Genomic DNA, 25,096 nt, shown 5'->3' on the forward strand with positions numbered 1-25,096 from the left:
TAGCAATCGAGAGTGACGTTCTGTTTCTGTATCTTGGCCAGTTCAGGGCACACGCTTCGGCCTATTACCCGTACCTGTGTGAGATCATGCAGTTCGACCTGATCCCCGAGCTGCGGGCGGTGCTGCGCAGGTTCTTCCTGCGCATCGGGGCGGTGTTCGACATCTGCGCCGCGGGCGAGCCGGCACGCGCGGCTGGCACCACCCTGCCCCCCTGGCAGTGAGGCTGCTACTGTACGGAAAGCTGTGTCCAGAGAGGGACTGAAGGGGATGGGGCAAATGGGACCCTGGTGTATCACCACAGGAGCAAGTTCTTCTTACCACAGTGGCATTTGGGAACGAGGAAAGTAATCCTGTTCTGTCCATCCTACGGAAGTGTCAGCAGTTTTATTTAAAGTATTGCTTACAGAGTCAATACAGTAGGTGTGCAGTCTCTTTGTTTCAATGCTAATCATTTGTATGATCCAGTATGTCTCTTTGAGTCTTTTATGCACTGCTCAGTCTTTCATCCCAGCTAGAGCTGATAAATCAGCTGTATCTCTCCACAGAAGTTATGCCCCTTGGAACTAATGGCTGTATTTGTGTAGCCTCGTGATGTTGGCAAGTGTTCATAATAAACCTGACTGTGGTGGCCAATGACCACCCGAGACCCCTTTGGGTTTTCCTTTATGTCCAGGACCAGGCCAGGCAGGGCACTGGGCTATTGAAGTGGACAGCCTGGAGGATATTCGGAGAAGGTTTTCCTCCTGTTTAGCAAATTATGTAATTTTTTTTAATATCAGTACTGCATCTTCTGAGACTTAGTTTTATGGGAGATTTTACATCAGGAGCACCAATAGCATCTATTCCTTTAGCTTATTAGGCTTGAGTTAAAGGCATTTATAAAAAGAAAAGGCTTTCCTTTTCATTTCATACATTGGCAGATCATAGAGCATAAACAGGAACATCAGAAACAAGGCTCAGAAGAAATAAACTCACCTTTTTGACCCTTGAATATAATTTAGCAGTAATGGTGACTGCTTAGCAGTAAGTCCAATCCTTAACACAAGTTGGTCTCTAGATCTGCAGATTCAGAGACAAGTTCTAATTTGTCATTTTATTCAAATGATTTTTGTTTTTAACACTTGGTTCCTAGTGGCATCTAAAAACCCTGAATTTCAAAAAAACTGCTCTAGCAAAATTAAACAAGTTCATTCACATGCTTTAAATTAACAGCATAATTCTGTGCTTTGAAGGACTTCTGTGAAGCAAAATGTGACATGACACCACAGCTTTGCTTGCCCAAGAGAGATTTCTTTCTTTCCTTGAAATGCAACAGGTTTCTGTGACAATGTTTCTATGACAGGATGCTGTCTTGACCTTTGAAATAATTTTAAATTTCAAGTTTCAAGACATTTCTAAACCAGGAAAGTATGGCAGGATGGGAGGAGAGGCTCCACTTCCTAAATTAATGCAAAGTAGTATTAGCTGCTGTGCTATCCAGAGTAGCAAATCTAAAATATTAACAGTATTTAAAGAAAAAAACAAACCAACGAACAGCAACAACCTACCTACTTGAATGGAACTAAGTGTATAACATTATTTTGTTTTTTGAGTTGACTTTCCTGGTAGGATGGCCACAGGTGAGGTTGTCCTGGGATATGCTGCTCTGAGCTGCTGGGAATGTGCTGTCTTTGGAGGGTTTTTTTGGTTGTTTGAGGTTTTTGTTGTTTTTTGTGATATTTTTCCAAAGGTTTTTTATGGTGCTCCTCAATACATCAGTTTGTCCTGTGTAAGCATTGTTTGGGAAAGGTTTTACAGTCAGTAGTAGTGACAAAGCTTTCACAATTTATTCTTACTTTTTATTTTTAACCAAAGAAGAGTGATAGTTGTGGCTCTTTGACTTTTAAATGCCCTTTAGGTTAAATCTATACACTGCTGTTTAGTAGAAGGGAGTGAATGGCTGTATGTAACAAGAGGAGAAGCCTGAAAAAATACGCAACGCTGGTATTTACCTTGCTGCATTTGAAATATCCTTTTGTGTGTTTGCATCTCCTGTAGCTGCTCATTCCCTGGGAATGTCACTGCAATTGGGTACTGCAGAAAATGAAGTATTTATTTTAATTCTATTTAAATCTGTAATAATATGCTATTCCTTTTCATCTGGTCCTAGGTAGTCCTAAGGAAAATATTTGAACCATTATTTTTCAGATTTGGAATGTGTCACTGCCTCATTGAATGTGTTCCCTCATGTCCCATCAGACACACCTAGCCCAGCTGCATGTTTGAAAGCCCTACAGTCATGCCTTGGAAAAAGTCTCAATTTTGAGGTCTTAAATGACTTCACAGTTGCTTCACGGGCTTCCTTTACTGTAAGGGGCAGCATTTGTAGTCTCTCTCTGCACATAGGATGAGGATATTTAATCCATGCTTCCCTTCAGCCTTTGGTCTGAGACGGTTCTTAAGAAAAGCTTTTGTTGTATTTATAGCAGTTACAAAGCATCTGGGTCTGCAGTGCAGGGAGGAGAAGGGGCCTGGATGCAGTTGCACTGTCAGAGCCCAGTCCTGTCCTGTTCCTGCAGCAATAATCAGGCTGTGTTCAGCTTGCTGCACAGCACTTTCGGCTTTTCCCGAATCGGGAAGGGCCAAACCCACCTCCATCCCTCCCTGTGCAGCTCAGCCCTGGCAGTTCCGCCACGGCTGTGCGGGAGCAGGAATGTGCAGGGAGGGAGGCAGGGAGAGAACACAGCTCTTGGCCGGGCTGTGCAGCAGAGCAGCTGCAGCTCACCCACTGTAGGAGCATCAACCCTGCAGCTGCAGCTCACCCACTGTAGGAGCATCAACCCTGCAGCCTCCGTGGGCTTTGCTGTTTGAGTCATTCCAGGTCTCCAGGGAGGGGAGGAGCAGAGGAGGCTAACAAGGAAAACCCTAAACCCTCCCTTTGGTGGAGATTAAAAACTCACTTCATGTTGCTTCTATTGTGTCTTACCGTCCAGGAAAAGGTTGTTTCTACAGGAGTTTGTTATCCTTGTCTGGTACTTCACATTCTAAACAGAACAATCTAAACCAATGTCCACTACTAGAGCCGACAACCCCCAGAGTTTAGCTCAGTCTTACTATTCAGGAAAAATGTTAAAAATAGTTAACTCTGTCAAAAGTGCATCTCCCTTCAATCTGTAACTTCAGTTTCTTCAGCACCTTTGTTTAAAATGTATGTTTTCACATATTTAAAATGCCTGAGTTTTAATATCTCTGTATTAAGTGCATTTACTATCAATAATTTAAAGACTATTCCTTGCCAATGGATGTATAGAGTTCTGAGAGAATACCAAAATTATATAATATTAAAAACTATGTAAAGTTTTCTACATGAAAATACGATGTATAATAGTTATAATATTCCATGCTTTAATCAAGTGATAAACCAATAAAGTTTTACGAAGTGTTCCTTTTTTGTTCAGGTGCTTCCTTAAGCCGCTCAGGGGCTTCGGCGCCACTCCGGCTTCTCTGCGGGGCCGAGGGGTTCTGGTTCTTGTTTTATACCACGGGCCGTGTCCTAGTCCTTGCTCCGGCGCGGGGCCGGGCCCGTTCCCGTGACAGGGCAGGGGCTGCGGCCGGGCTCCGGGCCCCGCTCCCCCCGTGCCGGGGCTCCGGCCAGGCCCAGCTCTCCCCGAGCCGGGCCCCGCGGCTCCGGGCCCCGCTCCCCCCGTGCCGGGGCTCCGGCCAGGCCCAGCTCTCCCCCAGCCGGGCCCCGCGGCTCCGGGCCCTGCTCCCCCCGTGCCGGGCCTGGGGCGGACCGAGGCCGCCGCGCTGCCAGAGGCGCCGCGGGGCCCTGTGGGAAGCGCCCGGCCATTGGCCGCCGCCATTAAGCGCGGCGCGGATTGGCTGTCGGCGGCGCGCCCGGGTCGGCGCGGGCGCTGATTGGCCGGGTGGCAGCGCGATGCCACCGCCCCGCGCGATGCGGTCACGGAGCCGCCGCCGCGCCCTCGCCCGGCGGTTTGAATGTGAAGCGCAGCCGGAGCGCTCGGAGCCGCCGCCGCCGCCGTCGTGGGGGAGCTGCCAGGTAAAGCCGGGACGCGCTGCCACGCACGGCGATGGCGCCGGGGCGGCCCCGCGCACCGGCGGCACCGCGGCCGCCCGCGCGCCAACTCCGCGCCGCGCTCGGCGCTGGGCCCGCGGCGCGGCCACCGGCGTAGCGCACCATGCTGGGCCCTTCCGCCCGCCCCTCGCGGGCCCCCATTGGTCCGCGGCCGCGGGGCCTGCACAGCCCGCGCACCTCATTGGCTGCAGCCGCTGCCAGTCCGGGCTGCCGCGGCGGACGGGGACAGAGTTGGGCTGAGGTTCCGGGGCCGCTCGGGACCTCGCCCGGCCCCGGCCCCGCCGCCCCGCCCGGCCCCGCACGGCCCGGCACGGCCCGGCCCGGCCCCGGGGCTGCTCTGCAGGGCCGCCGCAGGAGCCGCGCCAGCGGAGCAGGCGCGGTCCGGCCCGGGATGGACGGAGCCGTCCCGGCCCTCCCGCGGGTGAACGGCCCGGCGGGAGCGGGGCCAGCCCCGCCGCAGAGCCGCGGCTACTCCGGCGCGGCCTCACCCCATGGGGAGCAGCGGGCGCGGGGCTGCTCCTGCCGCGGGGCCGTGCTGCTCCCGCCGGCCTTGGCGCTGCTGTGCCGGCCCGCGCTCCGGGGCAGCAGGGAATGCCCCCGGGAGCCCCCGAGCTCTCAGGAGGGTTTCCCCATCAGCTCCGGGCCCTGAGCGCCCTGCGGCACCGGCCGGGTGCGCTCCGTGCTGCCTGAGGCCGTGCAGTTCTGTGAGGCTCTGCCCGGTCCGAGCCCCGGGGCACGGCCGCGTTCTGTGGCTGTGCGCTTTTCTCTGGAAGCGGTCTGCATTGGTTTGCCTAAAGTCGGTGATGTTCAAGCACGCTTTATGGGTTTTCTGAGGCCTGCAACCCAGAGCATCATACCACCCCAGCTAAAGTATCACCCGTGTTTTTCGTACTGGAAAACAAACATGAAGAGCTAGAGGAAAGAGAAGGAAATAAACATATGTAGGTAACAGGTCAAAATATTTTGGTGGATGTGAATTGGTGAGCAAGAATACGGACCGCAAAAGTAAACCCCAAAAGCACAGGAAAACATAGGCGAGTACTGTTCAGGTAGATTTTTACTTCTTGCAAAATATGTTAGGATCTGATTTGGTTATTAACATTAATTTAATTCAAGGGGATACTGCTGCTGTCTTTTAAAATTATATAGATGCCATAACTGACATAAAAATTGTGTCATTACAACTCGCTGCCTTTGCAAGCATGTTTATACAGAACTGCTTATTGTGCTGGTGATCAGCATGAAACATCTCCAAAACAGGACAGGTAAATTTCAGTCAGTTGTACTAAACAGAAACTCCAGAGAAAAAATGGAAACCTTTGCTTCCTCATAGCCTTTGTTGGGAGTGAACTGTGCTGCTGGTGATGAGAAGGACGGGCAGGATTGATGATGATGTCCAAAGGAACATCTCCATTAAAGCACATCTTACTGTCATAGTATTGCTGTAATGTTAATTCTTCCAGTGCGGGCTGTGAAGTAAATATATAACTGTGGTACAGATAAGAATATGTGTGGGAGGATTACTAGAGAGGACCAATATGGATTTATTCCAGAGTTACTCTGTAAAAAGTATTGCATTTAAATTAGCTCCCACCCTAGTCTGAACTAATTTTACAGGGAGGATAAACTAACTGGCTTTGCACAGTCTTTTGTGTCTTTTTTAAAAAAAATAATTTCTTTTGAGATTTTTATTTAATAATGAATATTTGATTTTTTTTTGAAAAAGCTTTGACTCTTCAATACACTTTGAAGTGTTTTATTTACAATTATGTAGGGCAGGACTGTTCAGCTGTTTCAGTCAGGAGCAGTTTCTGGGGCTGGCAGCAGAACAAAAACAGAACCAAGTTCCTGTTGTCCTGAAAGGGCAAGAGATCATCTTTTGGCTGTACCTGGTGCATGTCTACAGGATGCATAAACCTTTTCTGGAGTTTGAGGTCCATAAACCAGAAACTAACAGTTACCTGTAGCTTGACAAGTGGGATGTTTGCTGTGCCTGGAGCACCCTGGTTGGGACTGTGCTTGTGAAGTATTGTCCAAAAGAGCTGATGTTGCTTCTGTGGGATCTGGTTTTAGATGGGTAGTTTTAGGACATATTTTCTGATCTCTGGTTGTAACAGAACTACTTGTGGGTTTTAGGTTCTGCCAGAATGGAGCTCAGTGATGCCAATTTACAAACTTTAACTGAATATCTAAAGAAAACACTAGATCCAGATCCTGCTATAAGGCGTCCTGGTAAGTGTTTCTCATGATTGAGAACAAAAAAGTTCTGTTTCTTTTTGTCTCTCCTGTTTCTGTGTACCAAATTTCAGTGGATATTTATGCAATTACCTCTTTACAGTAAAGTTCTCATTTTAAAATGAAACCCCAAAGAAACTAATGAAGGGTGGGTATAAATAGAAGTAATTTTACCTGTTTTTTGTGATTTTGTTTTTCTGTATTGTTGCTTTTTTTTCACTGTTGTTATTTAAAGCAGTGCTGCTGTTCCCAACAAGTCAGGATTTACTTCTCTCAGGTTATGGCTTTTCCAAGGGTGAAGAGGCAGAATTTCCCCATCCTGCTGGGGATCCAGAGCTGTTGTTGAGGCAGAAGTGGTGAGGAGCTGGGAGCAAAGAAGCTGTGATACCTTTTGTCAGACATGTTGCTGTGAAGCTCTGCGAAGTGTTTGTGTTGGGTATTTTAAACAGCCACTTGAGTAATCATAGGATTCCTGTTAGAGAAAGCAGTTGAGCTGTTGCTGACCGCAGTGTGTTCTCTTTCAGCGGAAAAGTTCCTTGAATCTGTGGAAGGAAGCCAGAACTACCCACTGTTACTCTTAACACTGCTGGAGAAATCACAGGAAAATGTCATCAAAGTTTGTGCATCTGTAACATTCAAGAATTATATTAAAAGGAACTGGAGAATTGTAGGTATCCTAGTGAGGAAGTGTGCTAAGAACCAGTCATCCTTTTAGGGTACAATATGCAGATCCACATCCCACCCAGCTCCGTGTCATCTGTGAACCTACTGAGGGAGCCCTTGATCCTCATCCAGATCATTAGTAAAGATATTAATCAGCCCTGACCCCAGGGCAACCCCATTAGTGACTGATGGTATAGATAAGCATATCTTGGACTTCTGAAATTGCTAACTTTTGCTTATGTGTGTGGAAGGATGGTAAAAGGGATGTGAGAAGGGTACTGGTACCATCAGGTTTAAGGTATCTCAGGATTGAGTGTCTCCCTGGAGGTCTTTTCTCTTTTAATTGCTGGATGATTTCTAGGTCTCTGACACTGGTTGGGACGAGCCACCTCATTATTTTATTTCTTTAGTAGTATTTTGCAATTTCTACTGTTTGGCACTGCTGACTGACTGCTGGTTTGAACTGGTTAGATAACTTAAAGTCAATGTTAGGGTTTTGATTGTGTAACCTGCACCTTCATGTACAGTCTCTAGAAAGGATGGCTTGAGACAGCTCACACAAAATAAATTTGTGGAGTTGGCAGAAGTGCTGTTTGCTGTGGTGGAAGAGGAGACTTGGTTAAATGTGGGGATTTTATTGCCGTGTGCACCCACCCTCACTGCTGCTCAATTGCTGACCTGAAAAGTTAACCATAGGGAATAGAAAAAAATCTTCAAAATTTTGCAGAAGGACATTATTTCTTTCAGCTTTTTTCAGATACTGCTGTTCCAGATTCATTGGAGGCAGTGTCTCTAATTCGCTGCTTAGGTTCTTCAGCATTGTAATAATTACATAAATCAGTATAAACAGTTGTTTTCTGAAATGCTGGTCATCTCTCATTGCCTGGAGTATGTTGATATGCCCATAACTTAATTATTGTTTTCATTTTAGGTTGAGGATGAACCAAACAAAATATGTGAATCAGACAGAATAGCCATTAAAGCCAACATAGTGCCCTTGATGCTTAGCAGCCCAGAACAAATTCAAAAGCAGGTAATATGTCATTTCTGGTTGTATCCATGAAACTTTGGGAATATTCTAAGCATGTCTAGAAGCTATGGTTATTGGCAGAGGTCAATTCCCTTACTTCTGAGCTCAAGTTGATCAAAATAACTTGGAGGCTATTGTGACAGGTATTCCTACCTACTTTAACATTTTTTAAAGATGATTACTGTAAAATCTTATAGTTAAATTCTAACATCAGCAGTTAAACAGCAATTCTAGAAAGCGAGACTGTGTAAGTTTAAGGTGAGATTTTTGTAGCTACTTAATCCGGTGATTTTTGAATGGGGCAGGCAGAACCAGGATTTTCTGGGATGTGGGCAGCCTCTGGCAGAGCTGCTGCGTGCCGTTCTGTGCCGTGACGGCTCCGTTTCCTTTGCAGTTGAGCGATGCCATCAGTATCATTGGGCGGGAAGACTTCCCTCAGAAGTGGCCAGACCTGCTCACAGAGATGGTGAATCGCTTCCAGAGCGGAGATTTCCACGTCATCAACGGCGTGCTGCGCACCGCCCACTCTTTATTCAAAAGGTACTGGAAATAAGGGAGTTTGTGTGTGGATGCTGAAAGTTCTGTTCAGCTGGCATGTTTTGCTGTTAGACTTCGTTTTGGACATTTACAAAAGCCAACGGTTGTGACTTCTACACATACCTTTTAAAGTAGTTATCAAATTGTACCCCTTGCATGGTTTTGAACCATGTTGTTTAGTTCCTGTTTACTTTACAGTATTTTTTTCAAGGTTCAGCACAAGACAAAATTCTGTGTGAATTACTTTGGTAATAAATGCTATTCTGTTTTTCATGTGTTTTTCTCTTACTTATCAGGTACCGCCATGAATTTAAGTCAAATGAATTATGGACAGAGATCAAACTTGTTCTTGATGCCTTTGCTTTACCCTTGACAAATCTCTTTAAGGTATTTCTTGTTGAGTCATTTCTAAAACAAGTTTAATGTTCTGAGTTACTTGCTGTGCATACCTTTAAAATTAAAACTCAAGAATTGTTGTTTGAAAGTCTTAAAGGGGTTCAGATTCAGGGCATGAAGTGAGACCTAACAAGATTGATAAGAGGATGAAAACTAACCATATTTTCTTCTTAAAAAAAAACATTCCATGACACTTTTCAGTATTTTTTATTGGTGTGGGTTTTGTACTTGACAGTCTTGCATCTTTTTCTAGGCAACTATTGAACTTTGCAGCACGCATGCAAATGATGCCAGTGCCCTGAAGGTTCTCTTCTCTTCTCTCATTCTAATTGCGAAGCTCTTCTACAGTTTAAATTTTCAGGTGAATCTCCTTGTTCTTGGGATAGTTTTACTTTGTTCTGAAGAAGCTGGTACTATAGAAATCATTTGAGGCAGCCTTTAAGGCCGTGCTTTATGGCAGAAAGAAAAATCACCAGTGCATCTGCTGAAGTAAAAGCACAGTAAGGAAGTATTATTTAAGACATTAGCTTGGTCCTATGTAAACACAAGTTCAAGAGAGTCTGTGTTGGCGCTGCTTCAAGGAGGTGTCCTATGAGGCCTATGAGAAGGGGCTGGGAAAGGCAGGAGTCCAATGCCTGAGTTTCTGTTCACTTTGCCCCTTTATAAATGTGCCTGTAATGACAGGAGCTGGGTCATGTAGGTGAGAGTCCGTTAGTGTAGCTCTGTGGCACTGCAGGAGCAGTAATTCTGGGAGCAGTGTGTGTTGTCTGGCTTTGGAAGCAGATCTGCATTTTGGACATTACTAAGTGTGCTCTGTGGGAAATAGTAAAAAGCTGCCTTGCTGAGGTGACATTTATTTAGTGTTTCAACATGAATGTAAGTGTGAAGTGGAATTGTGCCTGGATTCCTTGGGCTGCTCTGCCATAGGGAGCAGAAGAAAAAGCTGAAGTTAAAAAAGACTTGTGCTCTCTTGTTCTGAGAGAGAGAGGTGATAAGGCTCATTAATTATAAAAATGTGAGCAGTTTAGAGTCTAATCAACTAGTTTATTTGTAATTTGTACTCCAGGGCTCTGCCAGAACAGTTTTCGTTTGGGAGGAGGAAGGGGCACTGTTTCAATTTGAAGATTGTTTTCCACAGGTTATTGTCCCTCAGTAGATTATAAGGTGGATGCACCACTTCAGTGTAGGTATGTTATCTAAGCAGTGCAGTCAGAAATTAAAATGTAGATATATGCTTTTCTTTCACAGGATCTTCCTGAATTTTTTGAAGATAACATGGAAACATGGATGACAAACTTTCATAGCCTTTTAACTTTAGATAATAAACTCTTGCAGACTGATGTAAGTACTGCATAAACCACCTGGTTTGCATCTGTAGGGGAGAATGTGGACTGACAACTTAGGTCTAATTATGAACAATGCAGTGTTTTTTTGTTGGGCAAACAAAGGAATAGAATGACTGCAATAAAATGGAGTTTAAGAGAAGTTGCTCTGCTGTCTAAGGAATTTGAGGTTCAGTTCTGCAAGCTGTGACAGTTCCAGCTATGCACAGAAATTAAATTACCCATACTCTTCTGAGTTGATTCTTTCCAGAAGAGCTGCTGAAGTAACCTGACCGTTAGCATCACAAGGCTCAGGTTTTCTGTATCTGTCAGCTGGTTCTAGAAAACAGGGTATCTTAAAGAACTTGAAACAAATTGAACATAGAGGGCAGGACATCTCTCAAGTACTTCAGTATTTGCTGTCTTGGTCTAGTTAAAGAATGAGTAATTTCACAGGTGAAAGCTGATACCAGGTCAGCAAAACTCCAGTTACTTTTGTGCGTGTTTTCTGCATTTTAAGTGCTGATGTCTTCCATCATCACAGCATGACATCTCAATAGTTTGCCACTTGATGGAGCCAAAACAACTCTATAAATTTCTTGACAGCACATAGGGAGGCATATTAAGTGTATGTTGTGCTCTAGTTACCCTTGTGCTAAAAGAAGCTCTGCTGCTCTTTTGTCTTGTGTCTGTGGGCTGCTCCCAGCACAAGCACTTGTGCAGCTGAACTGGGACAGGCAGTAAAGCTGAAAGGTGCGGGTGGGAGGGAAGAGGGGCAGACAGAACTGGGGTGGTGGTTGCTTGAGTTGTTTTTTTTAATTCCAATTCAATTTCCCAGTTCACATTGTGGTTCCATGAACATCTGTGATCTGGGGAAGGGGAGGGAACTTTTACAACTATTCCAATTAAAGAATCATGATGTAGTGGCTTTTAAGTGTATTTTTCGATGCCTTGTGTTGTCTTTTTCGTATTATTTGTAAATTAATTTTATGTGAATTATTGTGTCTGTTTCCAAGTACATAGTACTTGATATGAAATGTAGGTATGATTTCTAACTTGAAAAGCAGTTTGGGTACAGATCAGCAAAATACAGTATTCTAGAGACAATGAAAAGGATTTCTTCACCTGTTTGGGACATGGTAAAACGGTGATGTAAATATTTAATGTAAATATATTGATTCTTCTAATGTTCAAGTAGTGTTGAAGTTTGGATGTTCAAGTTCTTAGTTTTGTTTTATGTGAGGATGAAGAGGAAGCTGGATTGCTGGAGCTCTTGAAATCACAAATTTGTGATAATGCCGCTTTATATGCTCAAAAATATGATGAAGAATTCCAGCCCTACCTGCCACGTTTTGTAACAGCAATCTGGAATCTGTTAGTCACAACTGGCCAGGAAGTGAAGTATGACTTGGTGAGTTGCTAAAATCTGATCTTATCAAGTGTAATAATAAATCATAAATGGATCAGTCATGCTAAAATTTTGTCTTCTGTTTGTGGTGCTATAGCTGGTCAGTAACGCCATCCAGTTTCTGGCCTCAGTTTGTGAGAGACCACATTACAAGCATCTGTTTGAAGACCAGAATATATTGACAAGCATCTGTGAAAAAGTTATTGTTCCCAATATGGAATTTAGAGGTAACTTTTTGAGACTTAAATTTTGAAAAACACAACAAAAATCTAATTATCATGGCATGTTGCTTTGCAGGACTAAGAATTGAGGATTCCTTCTTGTGTACCTTAGTGCCAGATTCAAGCCCAAGTTTCTGCAGCAGATTGCTGTCCTGTGGGCTTTGTAGGGTTGTATGATTATACCTAACTTTTCATGTTGAAATCTCAGTGGAGGAAGTTTAGGTCACGTGCCACCAATAAATTTCTACAATTAAAGTGAGTATCTGAGTAATTCAAGGAGCCTAAATAGGCAGGAATATCAGGCCTACCAAACTGTAGTGTTTAGTTCTCCAGGTTTTGATGCTCATACTGATCCTTTATTTAAAATGCAGTAAAAATATATTGCAGTGATAAGAAACTTCTCTCTTTTAAGTCTATGACTCTGAAAGTCTCTTCAAATACATCTGGTGTTGAATATGTGTTGAGGTTTTTCTTAGAATCAACACATCAGCCCCTGGGTATGAAAGACTAATTTATGGGACAGAAGCTAAACAGACTAGTCTGGCTGGATATTTCTTGTTAATTAATATTAATGTTATAGGAAGGTTCTTGGAAAAAATAGCAAGTTGATAATGATAGACCCTGTTACTATAAAAACCAGAGACTTCAGTACTTCAACTTTCATGTATTTTGTATTTTCAGCGGCTGATGAAGAAGCATTTGAAGATAATTCTGAAGAGTATATAAGAAGGGATTTGGAAGGATCTGGTAATCCACAGATTTTTACTAAGAATACTTGGTCTTTAAATATAACTCTAAAGAGCTGAAGCAATTTATTGAAGCTTTTATAACTTGATTTTGAAATTGAGAAGGTTTCCACACACCACCCCCAGCTGCATTTTATCTAGTCTGTGATCAAGTCTACTGTCACGATATGCTTGTCACAGTGTCTTTCTGATTTGATCAATGTTTTTGTAGGGCTTTTTTCTCAATTGGATTGGTATGTCTTCTGCACTGCCCACATTCTCATCTCAGCAAACACAGCCTGCGAGTCAACGCTGAGTAGTAGCCAATTGTGTATTTAGTTCCTATATGTGGAGTTTTAAGTAACAGGGAGAGACTCTTGATGCTGAGGCTGAAATTCTGCCGGGGTTGCACACAAGCTGTGCTCAGGCCAGCTGGCCAGCAGCCAGGCTGGGACGTGGCATGTGTTCAGAGCAGTGCCTGCCCTGGGCCACGGCTGTGCCGGCCCAGCTGCTGCAGGGCTGGGGGAGTCTGTGCTCTGCAGCCAGGCCAGAGCCTCAGGGAGCCAAACCTGCCTCTGTGTGACAGGCTGTGCCACCAGCACTTCACTGACAGACACCTCTGAAGTGATGGCATTTTGTAATAGATTGAAGAAATTATTGTATGCTTGCAGTGGAGGAGAAAATTCGAGGAAATCTTTTTGAACTTTTTTCAAGAAAACATTATTCTTATCCGAGAGTGGCTGTATTTTAGGTATTTGTGAAGTTTTTTACAAAAAGGTACTGTCAGATGTGGTGGGCCAATAGCTGGCTTGTGCTCCAGCCTGCTGCAGTCTGATGGGGGCGAGAGGTGAAAGTGAGAAGACTGATGGATAAAGGCAGTTTAAGTGAAAGACAGAGTAAGGAAAGGGGAGAGAAGTTAGTGACTCACCACTGCCTGCAGGCAGATTTTTGCCCAGCCTGTCCCTGAGCAATGGCTACTTCCCCCAGACCTCCTCCCCCCCAGCTGGGTTTTTATTGCTGAGCATGTCATACAGCATGGAATGTCTTGCTGGTCACTTTGGATTAGTTGCCCAGGTTGTCCCCTCCCAGTTCCTTGCCTGCCCCAAATGACTTGCTGGGAAGGCAAAGCAGGAGGAAGAGGAAGCCCTGACACTGTGACAGTGCTCTTCAGCCGCAGCAAGCCCTGGGTGTTGCCAGCAGCTTTAGCCACTGGTACAGAACACGGCACTAGGACAATAATGAACTCCCTCCCAGGCAGAGCCAGTACCTTTGGATGCATAATGCCCAGCCCCTCTGCATGCCTGCTGCACTGCTCAGGGGCAGGTGTCCCTTCTCCTTGGCAGTCCAGTTGTGACAGTGAATAAAAGTATTACAGGTGTTCTTACACAGCAGTATGGAGGGTTGCAATAATTAACATAACTTGAGAAGCTGTTACTGTTTTGATTATTATGTTTATTAATATGAAAAGCTGTCTGCTTTGTCATATCCTAAGAATCTTTGGTTCTCATGCAGATATTGACACCAGGCGCAGAGCTGCTTGTGATCTGGTCAGAGGCTTGTGCAAATTTTTTGAAGGACCTGTGACAGGGATTTTTTCTGGATATGTAAATTCTATGCTGCAAGAATATGCAAAGAATCCGTCTGTTAACTGGAAGCACAAAGATGCAGCCATTTACCTTGTAACATCTTTGGCATCCAAAGCTCAGACACAGAAGGTACTTGTACATTTTATTCTTTGTAATCTGTCCGCATTCAGATATTGCAGTGCAGATGAGGCCTGCTGCTCATTTAAACTGCTTCAAGAGAGGGAGTAACTGTGTGTGCAGTAGTTGATGTTGATGAGATGAAAAGCTGCCCTTTATATAATCGTGTCACAGCTGGTGCTCTCTGACCTTCAGGTAGATGGGGCACAGTGTGGCCCTGTGGCTGCTGTGTGACATCCCGCCAGCCAAAGAAACAAAACTGGCTCAGCTCTGGAACCTCTGAGCTCTGAGTGGTCCTGAGGCACTCTGGAAGCCATGGAAGGCAAATAGGGCTTTACAGAAGATGATCAGATGTGTTAAGCAGACTAAAAGGAATTTAAGTGACTCTTGGAGTTCTTGATATTTCCCAATATTTCCTGCTACTTGAATGTTTAATTTGTGAATGACATGTGAATGCTAATGACGGCTGGAAATGGATCTTGTTACTTGCTGATAGGCTGGAGACACTGAAAAAGCACAGGTGGGCTAACCTGTATTTTGAAACAGGAGCACTGTATCAAATGTCCAATGGAACAAGTTAAGATGTACTACTAGATCTTTTAAATGCTGTTACAGTTCAAATCTCAGTGTCTTTACAAGACAGATTTGAGGCAAACATAGTAAAATGTGTACATCTCTTTATGCAATTTTGCTGAAGGTTCTCAGTCTTTTCCTGAAGCCAGGTGTATACTGCTGCCCAGCAGTTTTTAGTGATGTGTAATGGGAGCATTTGGGAAACTGCAAACTTTGTGTATTTTTCTATGCTATTTGATGGCAAATATGAACTAATTTAGAACACTTAATTGAAAAATCTCCATATAAAAATCCTGGTTTAAAAAGAGGTTGCATTTCTTATAAAAGAAAACTAATAGTAATTTTTTAAAATTAGCGAGACAACTAGCAGCTTATATGTCAGAATATAAAAATACAAGTTGTTTTTTGCTTCTTCTAGCACGGAATAACACAGGCCAATGAACTTGTTAATCTGACAGAATTCTTTGTGAATCACATTCAACCTGACTTAAAGTCTGCTACTGGTAAGTTAATGTTAATTTTGATAGGGTATTTTTGTGATGTATCATAGCCTTGACAGTGGCCATTGTTGAAGTCTCAAGCACTTCTTTATCAGCAGATTCTCTGAGATGGGCTCTTAACACCTGGCCCAGAGTAATTCATTTTTGTGTGGCCAGCAGTGAAGGAGCTGTTACACCAAGGTGGATTGCCACCTTACCACCTGCTCTCTGCAAGAGCAGAGCATGTATACACATGGTTGCTCTCAGCTTCATGCTTAACTTGCTGAATCAAAGTAATTTGATTTCTGTATTTGAGACCTTATGGCAAACCTCTGTGCTCTATAAAACCCTGAGAAGTTAAAATACTGATGCTGTATTGATGAGGTTGTGGATGTCTAGATTTAAACCACAGGGTTTATTTTATACTTCAACAATTATCTTACAACAGCTGAAGCATAGTGGGTTGTCTCAAAATGTGTAATTGAAGGCTGCTAAAATTGAAACCAGAAAATGAGATTTCATCTGAGCTGGACTGTACTTTTAATGGTACTGTGATGTGATTTGTTCCTAAAACTGATATTCTAGCAGTGACCATACAAAAGTACAGGAACTAAGAAATGTAGAAAAACATTGTCTGTATTATTTTCTACAGGGGAAAATTATTACTTAGTGACAATTGACACTTGTATATTTAGTATATGTTCAGTAATTGCATTTGTATGAGAAGTATCAATGAAGTTTGCATATTTTTATGTTTCAGTGAATGAATTCCCTGTGCTAAAAGCAGATGGTATCAAATATATCATGATTTTTAGAAACCAAGTAAGTTTTTCTTTCACTCTTATAGAAAAACATATTGTAGGTTGTTACTTTATACTTGCCAAGCCTAATTTATCACACTTGGCCATATGCTAACTCAACAGGTGTTTGATAGTCATATACAACACTTCATGCTGAATTTTTAGTTTAGAAAGTAAATGACATTGTTATAAATATCCAATTAACATGTAGTCTGTGTACTGTCCATATGCTGTGGGAACACTGAATATCTTAGCTGCTTAATTCTGTGACACATTCAGATGTTTCCAAGTCATTGTTAGTCCAAATACCCTTGATAGCTTGTATCATTGCAGTAATTGTTACAGAGTACAGCAGTTTTGTCCTTTATCTTTTCTGATTCATGAGATGGGGTGAGAAAGTATGTTGCATACTATTCTAAATTCTAGATTACCTTTATTTATTTCCTATGAAATAACCATGATACTGTTTTTTTAAACCTTGATATTTTTGATTACCTATTAAGACAAAGTAAAATGGGAAGGGAAATACACATTAGGATTATCTGCACTTACTGCTAATCCAGTGTACTGTTGGTGTTCAGGGGAAGTATACAAGCCATGACAGAAGTAGGTACATCCTGGTTGTCAGGATGTGAAGGAGCAGCAGGAGGAGCCTCCCAAGACACCTCCCTCTGCCAAGCTCTGCGTGTTACTGATGAGCTTGGCTGTGCTCTACAGCTGAACCATCTGTATTTTTTAACATACTTATAATTTGTTGCTGTACTTGTGTAGGTACCAAAGGAGCAACTGCTGGTGTCTATTCCTCTCTTAATCAATCATCTCCAAGCAGAAAGTATTGTAGTCCATACCTACGCAGCCCATGCTCTTGAAAGACTGTTTACCATGAGAGGGACAAATAATGCTACCCTGTAAGTTTTCAAGCAGAAATAAATTCATTGCTAATAGATTTTGTGTATTAAGGATGAGAAAGACCTGTAGGAGATCCTTTGTGTCCTATATTGTGGTATTGTATAAGGCTTGAAGTTTGTGACTCTCTCTTATCATTAAAGAGCTGTGTTTCACTTAACAGCATTACAGCTGCAGAAATGGCACCATTTGTAGAAGTGCTGTTAACAAACCTTTTCAAAGCTCTGACGCTTCCTGGCTCATCTGAAAATGAATACATTATGAAAGGTAAATGCCTAATGAGTCCTGCAATAGAAGAATAACGTGGTTAATTTGAGGTAAAGGCTTACAGTTACAGGTTCCTGACATTTTTATTTGCAAAACCTGTTTTATGCAAATGTGTTGAAGAGTGCAGTTACTTATCAGGCTGTAACACGTCATCTTCAACTAAATTTGTGCTACCAAAGAGAAACACTAAACATAATGGTACTAAGTTATTTTTCAAATGGTAGGCTTGTAGTCAGGTTAGTGTCAGCGGAAGATCTGAGCACTCTGGTTATGGGGAGGACATGTGGTCATGGCTAGTGAAAGGATAGATCTGATCATGGCTAAGGGGATGCTGAGATCTGAGACTTGCCAGGACAAGTGATGGCCTCTGTAAGGTCATCATTGATCTCCTCTGTTCATCTCTAGAATGAGAATAAGGAGGCTTTGTTTTATGCTTTGTCGTGATTATAGATTGAATGTTCTTGCAGCAGGTGCTCTTTGTACCTAATTCCTTTTTGGGATCCTATTTTAACAGTAAAAGGTAAAGGATTTAGGCATATGTTGAGTGGCAGAAATGTATTTTGTCTTCAGAAGTTAAAATTTTCCATTTATTTGCAGCCATCATGAGGAGTTTTTCTCTGCTCCAGGAGTCCATAATTCCATACATCCCTTCTGTCATCACACAACTCACACAGAAACTGCTGGCTGTCAGTAAGGTAAAGAAACAGAGCTACAGGGTTACCTTTTACCTTTTAGAGCAGCCTTGCTGAGGACTTAAGTCCTATTGGTGGTGTTCTGTTAGAATACTCTAAACATTTAAATATTTTCTGATGCAACTAACTTGAAACAGCATTCCAATGAGGTACTGCCTTCCTTTTAGGACATATTCTAAGATCATTCTTCCTGCTCTCATCTGAAATTTAGAAGCAGTTTATGAACTCTTTCTGTAATGCTAGTTTGTTGTAGTATAAATGCTTGCTTGTGCAGAGGCCACCAGTACAATAATCTGGTTTTATCAGAACTCCTGTATTCTTTGCCCATGAAACTTCTGAAGCTAATAGTAATTGGCATTGAAATGTGGGATTGAATTAAATAAATTACCCTTATGCATTTGGTGGGTAAATTTCTCTTAATTTTTTATTTAGACTTGCCAAATTCTTAACCATTGACAATAGGGAATGCCTTAGAATACCTTCATTGATTGTCCAGAAAGCTACTTCTCTGTATAGTTTAAACTCAGCTGCAGCTTATAAGAAGTATTCAATAGAGAATTGACTGGACAATTGAAAGATTGAAAAATAACCTTTTTCTGGTTTTTGTTCTGTGGTATTTTAACTGTGTGGTAGCTTATATAGAGCTTCTGAAAAACGCTTCCTACAAAAAAAACGCAACCACTCTTTTATACCTTAGAGCTCTTTATGTTTGCTTTTATCCATGGAATTAATTTCATAAGCACATTAATACATAAGTTACAAGTGTCCCTCGTCTGAAAAGCTACTTTAGTCTTCAGTTGAAATAAAAAATATATTTAGCAAAATAAGTGACCTGTCTGTGAGTTTGGGTTGATGTATCTGTTTATTACTTGTTTTCAGAATCCCAGCAAACCTCACTTTAACCATTATATGTTTGAGTCGATCTGCTTGTCGATCAGGATAACGTGCAAGGCAAACCCAGAGGCAGTAGGGAGCTTTGAGGAGGCTTTGTTCCTGGTGTTCACAGAGATCCTGCAGAACGATGTGCAAGGTGAGGACACTCAGGGAGTGCCTGTGCTCTCTCCACTGGGGTTGGCTTCTAGGATTTACCTTATGGCAGGTTTATTGTAGCACAGGAAATTCAAGGGGAGAAACAACATTTTCACAGTCTGAAGTGTTTAGGTTGTTCCATAGGGTACATCAACAGCATTCACTTATTTTAAATTGCATTCTTAAAATATCTACCAATCACTACTCCAAAGCCTCTTAATATTACTCTTAATTCTATTGCCTTTTTTCTAGTAGTTTGTTTTTTTATGTTCTTAAACAGTAACAGGTAGAGGAAATAGAAAGTTTATAGATGCAATGCATGCTAATTTTTTGAATAATTACATTTAGGAAGGTATGTTTCTTCAGAGTTTTATTATTGAAATCTTTGTGATAATATCAAAATTGTGGGTTCAATCCATAGATATGTGGTTTCTGGGAATTGACAGTGACTGTGTTGTCTGACTTTGTAAATGGCATCATTTCTCTTCCAGAGTTCATTCCCTATGTGTTTCAAGTGATGTCACTACTTCTAGAAATGCATAAAAGTGAAATCCCATCATCCTACATGGCCTTGTTTCCCCATCTGCTCCAGCCAGTTCTCTGGGAAAGGACAGGAAACATTCCCCCTCTGGTCAGGCTCCTGCAGGCTTACCTGGAGCGGGGTGCCAGCACCATCGCCAGCGCTGCCGCCGACAAAATCGTGAGTGCCGAGGGCAGGGTCGGGCTGTGGGCCTGGGGACATGGGCACCTGAGCTTCCAGACTGTGAGGAGCTCCAGCAAACAGCTGGGTTGTGCACAGTTTGGTGCTTACATACAAAGACAGACTAATACTGTCAATGTAAATTTTTGGGTGCTTTTCTATTACATGGATAAGATGAATTCTAGGCTATTAGGTTTTTGTCAGCCAAGATGAACAATTTCTGCTCTTAGTTCTTGAAAGCAGGTAAATTCCCACAGCTTTCCTGTCTTGTTTGCCTCATCGTGTGTGTAATGAGAACTTTCAGGTTCTGTTCAGAACAGTATTGAGAAGAGTGAGTGGGAAGAAGCCAACATGTATCTTCCTTGGCCTGAACCATAGAAACTGAATCCTGGCTTAGGTTATGAAGCCTTTTGCCTTGGTGCATGCCTTAGATGGTAATGGCCAATTTTCTGGTAGGGTCACATATGGAAAACTGTTGTCTAGGATTTTATATCTGCTTTTCTTGCAGCCTGGATTGCTAGGTGTGTTCCAGAAGTTGATTGCCTCTAAAGCTAATGATCATCAAGGGTTCTATCTTCTCAACAGTATTATTGAGCATATGCCTCCGTGAGTATGCGCTGAAATTACATTTAAAGCTAACTTCTGTAGACTTTAATTTTGAAGTGTATAAACACGCTAAATGCTAACTTTTAACAACTGAAAACATCACATTTTTCAGTCAAATAGATTTGAACAATTCTATATATGTTTTCTGTGAAGTGACATCAGTAAAATCCTAGTGTGAATTGAATACCTATCCTTTTAAATTTCCAGTGAATCAGTTGACCAGTACAGGAAACAGATCTTCATTCTGCTATTCCAAAGACTTCAAAATTCCAAAACAACAAAATTTATCAAAAGTAAGTTTCTTGCTCTATGGAAAGCTCAGGTGACAGCAGCAGTTCAGAGGTGCACAACAAGTGTCCTGTTGTGCCCTGGAGGGACAGTGGTGACTCCTAGGACTTGCTCCAAATTCTTTGTCATCAAGAGGGGTGTATGGGGCAGTCACCATAGCAGGTGACACTTTAATGAAATTCAGGGAATGGAATTAAAATAATGAACAAGACTTGTTTTTTTCTCTTCCTTTCCTAGTGTATGATGTCATTATTGAAAATGTCTCCATTTAATCTCCAACCAATAGCAGCAAATTTTCCCTCTGGTGCAGCACAGCAATCTGACCACACGTCCTGTAGTTACCTCTAGTTGTGTGTTAGGGCTGTGAAGTGTTCCATGCTTGTGTCATTTTGGCCTTAGTATGACTAAATTTATTGATAAGGTTTTATGTTGAACTGGCAAAATTGTGACAGATTATTGCAATACATAATCTGATTAATAATCCTGTCACAATAAGATTGTCAGACTTATTAAATTATTTTAATGATACTATCACTACCCAAATTTCACAGTGTCCGTAACTTAACCCTATAAAATCCTATGAGTGTCACCTGATAGGAACAAAAATGATAGAGTTGCTTATAATGGTCTTCCACAAATAAAGTGGAAGTGGTGCTTTTAATATACTGCACCTGTGCAAAGGGGCTCATACCTCAGTCTGTATTGTGTGAAGTTTTCCGCTAAAAATAGAGTTTTTTGAAGAGTTTCTTTGGTTCTTGATCTGAAAAAAAATTGCAAATGACTTTTCTAATGTCTTTTTGTAACTGCTATAAGGGGAAAAAGGAATAACTCTTGTGTACACCTTGTTTTTTTGTTGTGGTATGTGAAAAGATCAGTTTTTATGCAAATTTCCAGGCAGCAAGTTAATGTACTTCACTAAACTGAATGCTTATAAAGACTGCAATTTCTGTCCCCTTGGAAATCTTGGAATGTATTTTTTTGCTGACTCTAAAGCTATTCTTTTGTTTTCCTGTTAAGTTTTACTTTGATTTTTTTCTTGTTACAGGTTTCCTTGTCTTCATTAACTTGTATTGTGTAAGATATGGGGCATTAGCTCTGCAAGAAATATTTGACAGCATACAGCCAAAGTTAGTATGGTTTTTTTGTTTGGGTTATATTTAATACTGCTGTGTTATTTTTATCTTTTGAAGTAAGGAAGAGTTGTCTGTTTAGCTAGAATGTCAGAGTACATTAGTCACTAATTTGACTGGCTAAATGTTTCTCTTAATGCGGTTCATTTATTTGTCTAGAAAATCTTTTTTTCTGAATTTCTGACCACAGTTCCTTGCTGATAGTTCAAGTTATAATCTAAGAAGATTATAAAAAGGAAAGATTGATTTTTTTAGTTGTTGTCCTTAGTGAAAAGTTTGTATGTTCAAATGTTTACTGCAACAGGGCAGCATCCTAACAAATTACCTAGTTGTTTCTCTTCTCTAGTGATTCACATTGTTTCTGATTCTCTTTTGTCACCATAAGGCTAATGAGTCTTTCTAATACTTCTTCTCTCAATGCCTCCATAGGATGTTTGGAATGGTGTTGGAGAAAATTATAATTCCAGAAATCCAGAAAGTGTCTGGACAAGTTGAAAAGAAAATCTGTGCTGTTGGCATTACAAAAATCTTAACAGAATGTCCTCCCATGATGGACACTGAGTACACCAAACTGTGGTAGGTATCACACTTCTTCAGATTGTGCTGGTGAGGCTGTTTGAGTTATTGAAAATGGGAGCTCAGACCAAAATACATCTTTCTTGGAAACTCCATTGTGATCTCCTCAGAGCCACAAGGCTGTTTTCAGCCTTTCATCCTGCTTCTGTTTCTCAACAAATGAAACTGTATTTTCAAAGAGGATGACAGAGCTGGTTTGAGATGTTTTTGATGGAGGCAGCACGGATTTGGCTAGCTGGACCTGCATTTAGGGAAATACACTGCTTTCCTCCAGCTTGTATTCTTTCTGAAAAGCTAGCCCCAGTTTTGACGTACAGCTCTTCTGGTCAGGAGAGCTGAGCATATTCGTAATGTGGCAGAGAAACTGTAATATCTTAGCTTGAGAGTGGAATTCTGGGGAGAGCTACCAGGGACGTTTGGTTGTCAGCCAGTCCAGCAGTCAAGCATGCCCAGTAATTTGAATTTAGTGGCAATCACTGGATCCCAGACTAGATCCCAAACTAGAACTTTTAAAGTACACAGAGGAAAGTTGTGATCTGGAAAATCATGGCTCTTTTCAGATATGTTTAATGACAATTTGACCTGATAAATACATACATTGCTCATGCTGTTGATAGGTGTACTCACATTATGCCTGTAAAATATTGAGACCCACAACTCTCCTGGTCCAGCATGCCTTGGGCATTTACAATTTCAGTAGCCAAGCAAGTACCTGCAAAGGCTAAATTATAAGGTGTTCCAAATAACTTGAGGGTCCTTGTAAAATAGCCCGTGCTAACATATTCTGAGCACTCCAGTTTTGCCCTCCCCTCTCTGCTCCCAGGATTCCTTTGCTGCAGGCCCTCATTGGCCTCTTTGAGCTACCGGAGGATGACACAATCCCTGACGAGGAGCACTTCATTGACATAGAAGATACTCCAGGCTATCAGACTGCCTTCTCCCAGCTGGCCTTTGCTGGGAAGAAAGAGCACGATCCTGTAGGACAAATGGTGAACAATCCTAGAATCCACCTGGCACAGTCTCTGCACAAACTGTCCACGGCGTGTCCGGGCAGGGTAGGTGACTTGTGCACTTGCATGCTGATGCTGCATTCTACAGAGGATGGGTCTCTCTGCTAAAGCTGGATAATCTGCAAAGTGAAGTAGGTCCTAACTACCATGCAAGATAGTGCTGTGTCCAATTCTTCATTGGAATAGAGCTTTTGTAAGGTTTTTCCTTAGGAGCCTTAGAAAGGCTTTATTTTCACAGCATGTAATTTTGCAATAAGCTTAAATATGCCATTTTAAAAAGAAAATTTACACACTTGATGGCCTATAGCTAATATGTGTCTCGAGTTTGGTTGCATGCACTTGCTGAATTCAGGTAGCTCATACAAAATTAGACAAGGTGAGTGTACAGTGAACTCTTTTAGCCCATAGCATGTTTGTGTTCCCCTCGATTTTGGTAAGTAAAGATTGCCTGCTGCTTTCCCCGTGGGTAACTGCGGCTCTGAGTCTGGCTTTGTGCTGTGAGTGACTGCAGGAGGCAGCAGGGGCTTCGTGTTCCACTCATGACACCTCTGCTCCACCTGTGCCCAGGTCCTGTCCATGCTGAGCACCAGCCTGAACGCAGAAGCGCTGCAGTACCTCCAGGGATACCTCCAAGCTGCGAGTGTGAGTCTGCTCTGAGCTGCAGAGGCTCCTCAGCAAGACAGAACCTGCTTTCTTACGCAGAGGGTGGACACTGACTGTTCTATAGCAGAGCCCAGACAACATGAAAAAGCTGCTTGAAATTGTATTGCAGATTCCATCTTGTAAAAGATGAGTGTGGCTTTAAGCTGAAACTGAAGAATTTGATGGTTTGTGTACTCATAGATAAAGGTGGCTAATTTCCATTCCCAGTTTAATTTCAAAGGGAATAGTCATAGCAGTTTGTTATGGGATTGATTTGAAATCTGCAGTGTTTGGATAATATTTGGAAATGTGTGGAGAGCCCTGGCTGTAGAAACTCACTTCAGTGACTAAAATTCCTTTTAATTTTAATGTTGTCCTTTGTATTTCTTTTGTCTTTCCTTAAACTTTATCTGAATTGTGAATAAATAAGTACTTGTTTAAAATGCTTGTCATTGTGCACTTACTGTTTCAGAAAACTATAGCTCTTTTAAAAAAAGATGTTTTACACTTAAGATAGAATATGAAATAGTGGGACTGTGAGGGTTTTTCTTTACACAATAGCTGAAGTGCACTGTAGGATCATGGAGAGCAAACCTACAACTCTGGGAGAAGAGCAGCGCGGTTGTCACTGGCTGCAGGAGGCTCAGATGCTGTCAGGACCTGCACGGAGGGCAGGTGCTGTTCCTGGGAGCGGGATCAGGCTCCAGGGGGGTTTTCCTGCCCTGAGAGTGGCATCGCGTGAGGGCTGCATAGCCTTGGAGTACTTTTCCTTCAGCCGCGTTTTGAACTGTGAGATTTTGTTAAATGCTCCTCCCGCTCCCTCCTGCTGCGGGACCGCCCCGGCGGCGGCTGCGCCCGCTGGTGCCGCCTTTCCTTCGCGGGGGCGCGGCGGCGAGGAGACCGCCCGCGTTGGATGGAGTGGCCCGCATTGGATGGAGTGTGGCCCCACTGGATGGAGTGTGGCCCGCGTTTGGTGGAGAGCGGCCCGCGTTAGGTGCCGTGTGCAGTGTGCCCGCTTTCCGTGCAGGGCCGGGCCGGGCCGGGCGGGGCCGGAAGCGGTGGCGAACGCAGCCGCACCGCGCG

The 25,096-nt window shown here is 42.7% G+C and overlaps 2 protein-coding genes across 2 annotated transcripts in view; both read left to right on the forward strand.

Annotated features, from left to right (window-relative positions):
- The window catches only part of ARFGEF2 (ARF guanine nucleotide exchange factor 2), a 34,741-nt gene extending 31,317 nt beyond the window's left edge, over positions 1 to 3,424 (forward strand). Inside the window, exon 39 of the mRNA XM_021539221.2 lies at positions 42 to 3,424. Within this exon, the coding sequence (XP_021394896.2) occupies positions 42 to 221 (180 nt within the window). The 3' untranslated portion in view covers positions 222 to 3,424. The remainder of the gene's footprint in view (positions 1 to 41) is intronic.
- A 487-nt stretch (positions 3,425 to 3,911) lies between these two features.
- CSE1L (chromosome segregation 1 like) lies at positions 3,912 to 24,455 on the forward strand. Its single transcript, XM_021539220.3, has 25 exons — positions 3,912 to 4,039; positions 6,212 to 6,307; positions 6,835 to 6,977; positions 7,905 to 8,006; positions 8,398 to 8,543; positions 8,837 to 8,927; positions 9,190 to 9,297; positions 10,185 to 10,277; positions 11,502 to 11,669; positions 11,764 to 11,893; positions 12,569 to 12,634; positions 14,125 to 14,327; positions 15,307 to 15,391; positions 16,128 to 16,189; positions 16,939 to 17,075; positions 17,237 to 17,340; positions 17,938 to 18,035; positions 18,912 to 19,062; positions 19,553 to 19,761; positions 20,270 to 20,367; positions 20,575 to 20,660; positions 21,701 to 21,782; positions 22,215 to 22,361; positions 23,185 to 23,416; positions 23,939 to 24,455. Exons 2-25 carry the CDS (start codon positions 6,223 to 6,225, stop codon positions 24,026 to 24,028), a joined length of 2,916 nt encoding a protein of 971 aa, XP_021394895.2. The 5' UTR covers positions 3,912 to 4,039; positions 6,212 to 6,222; the 3' UTR covers positions 24,029 to 24,455.
- The last annotated feature ends 641 nt before the right edge of the window (positions 24,456 to 25,096 follow it).

The sequence above is a fragment of the Lonchura striata genome, chromosome 17 (genome assembly GCF_046129695.1).
Source record: "Lonchura striata isolate bLonStr1 chromosome 17, bLonStr1.mat, whole genome shotgun sequence".
Classification (NCBI taxonomy): domain Eukaryota; kingdom Metazoa; phylum Chordata; class Aves; order Passeriformes; family Estrildidae; genus Lonchura; species Lonchura striata.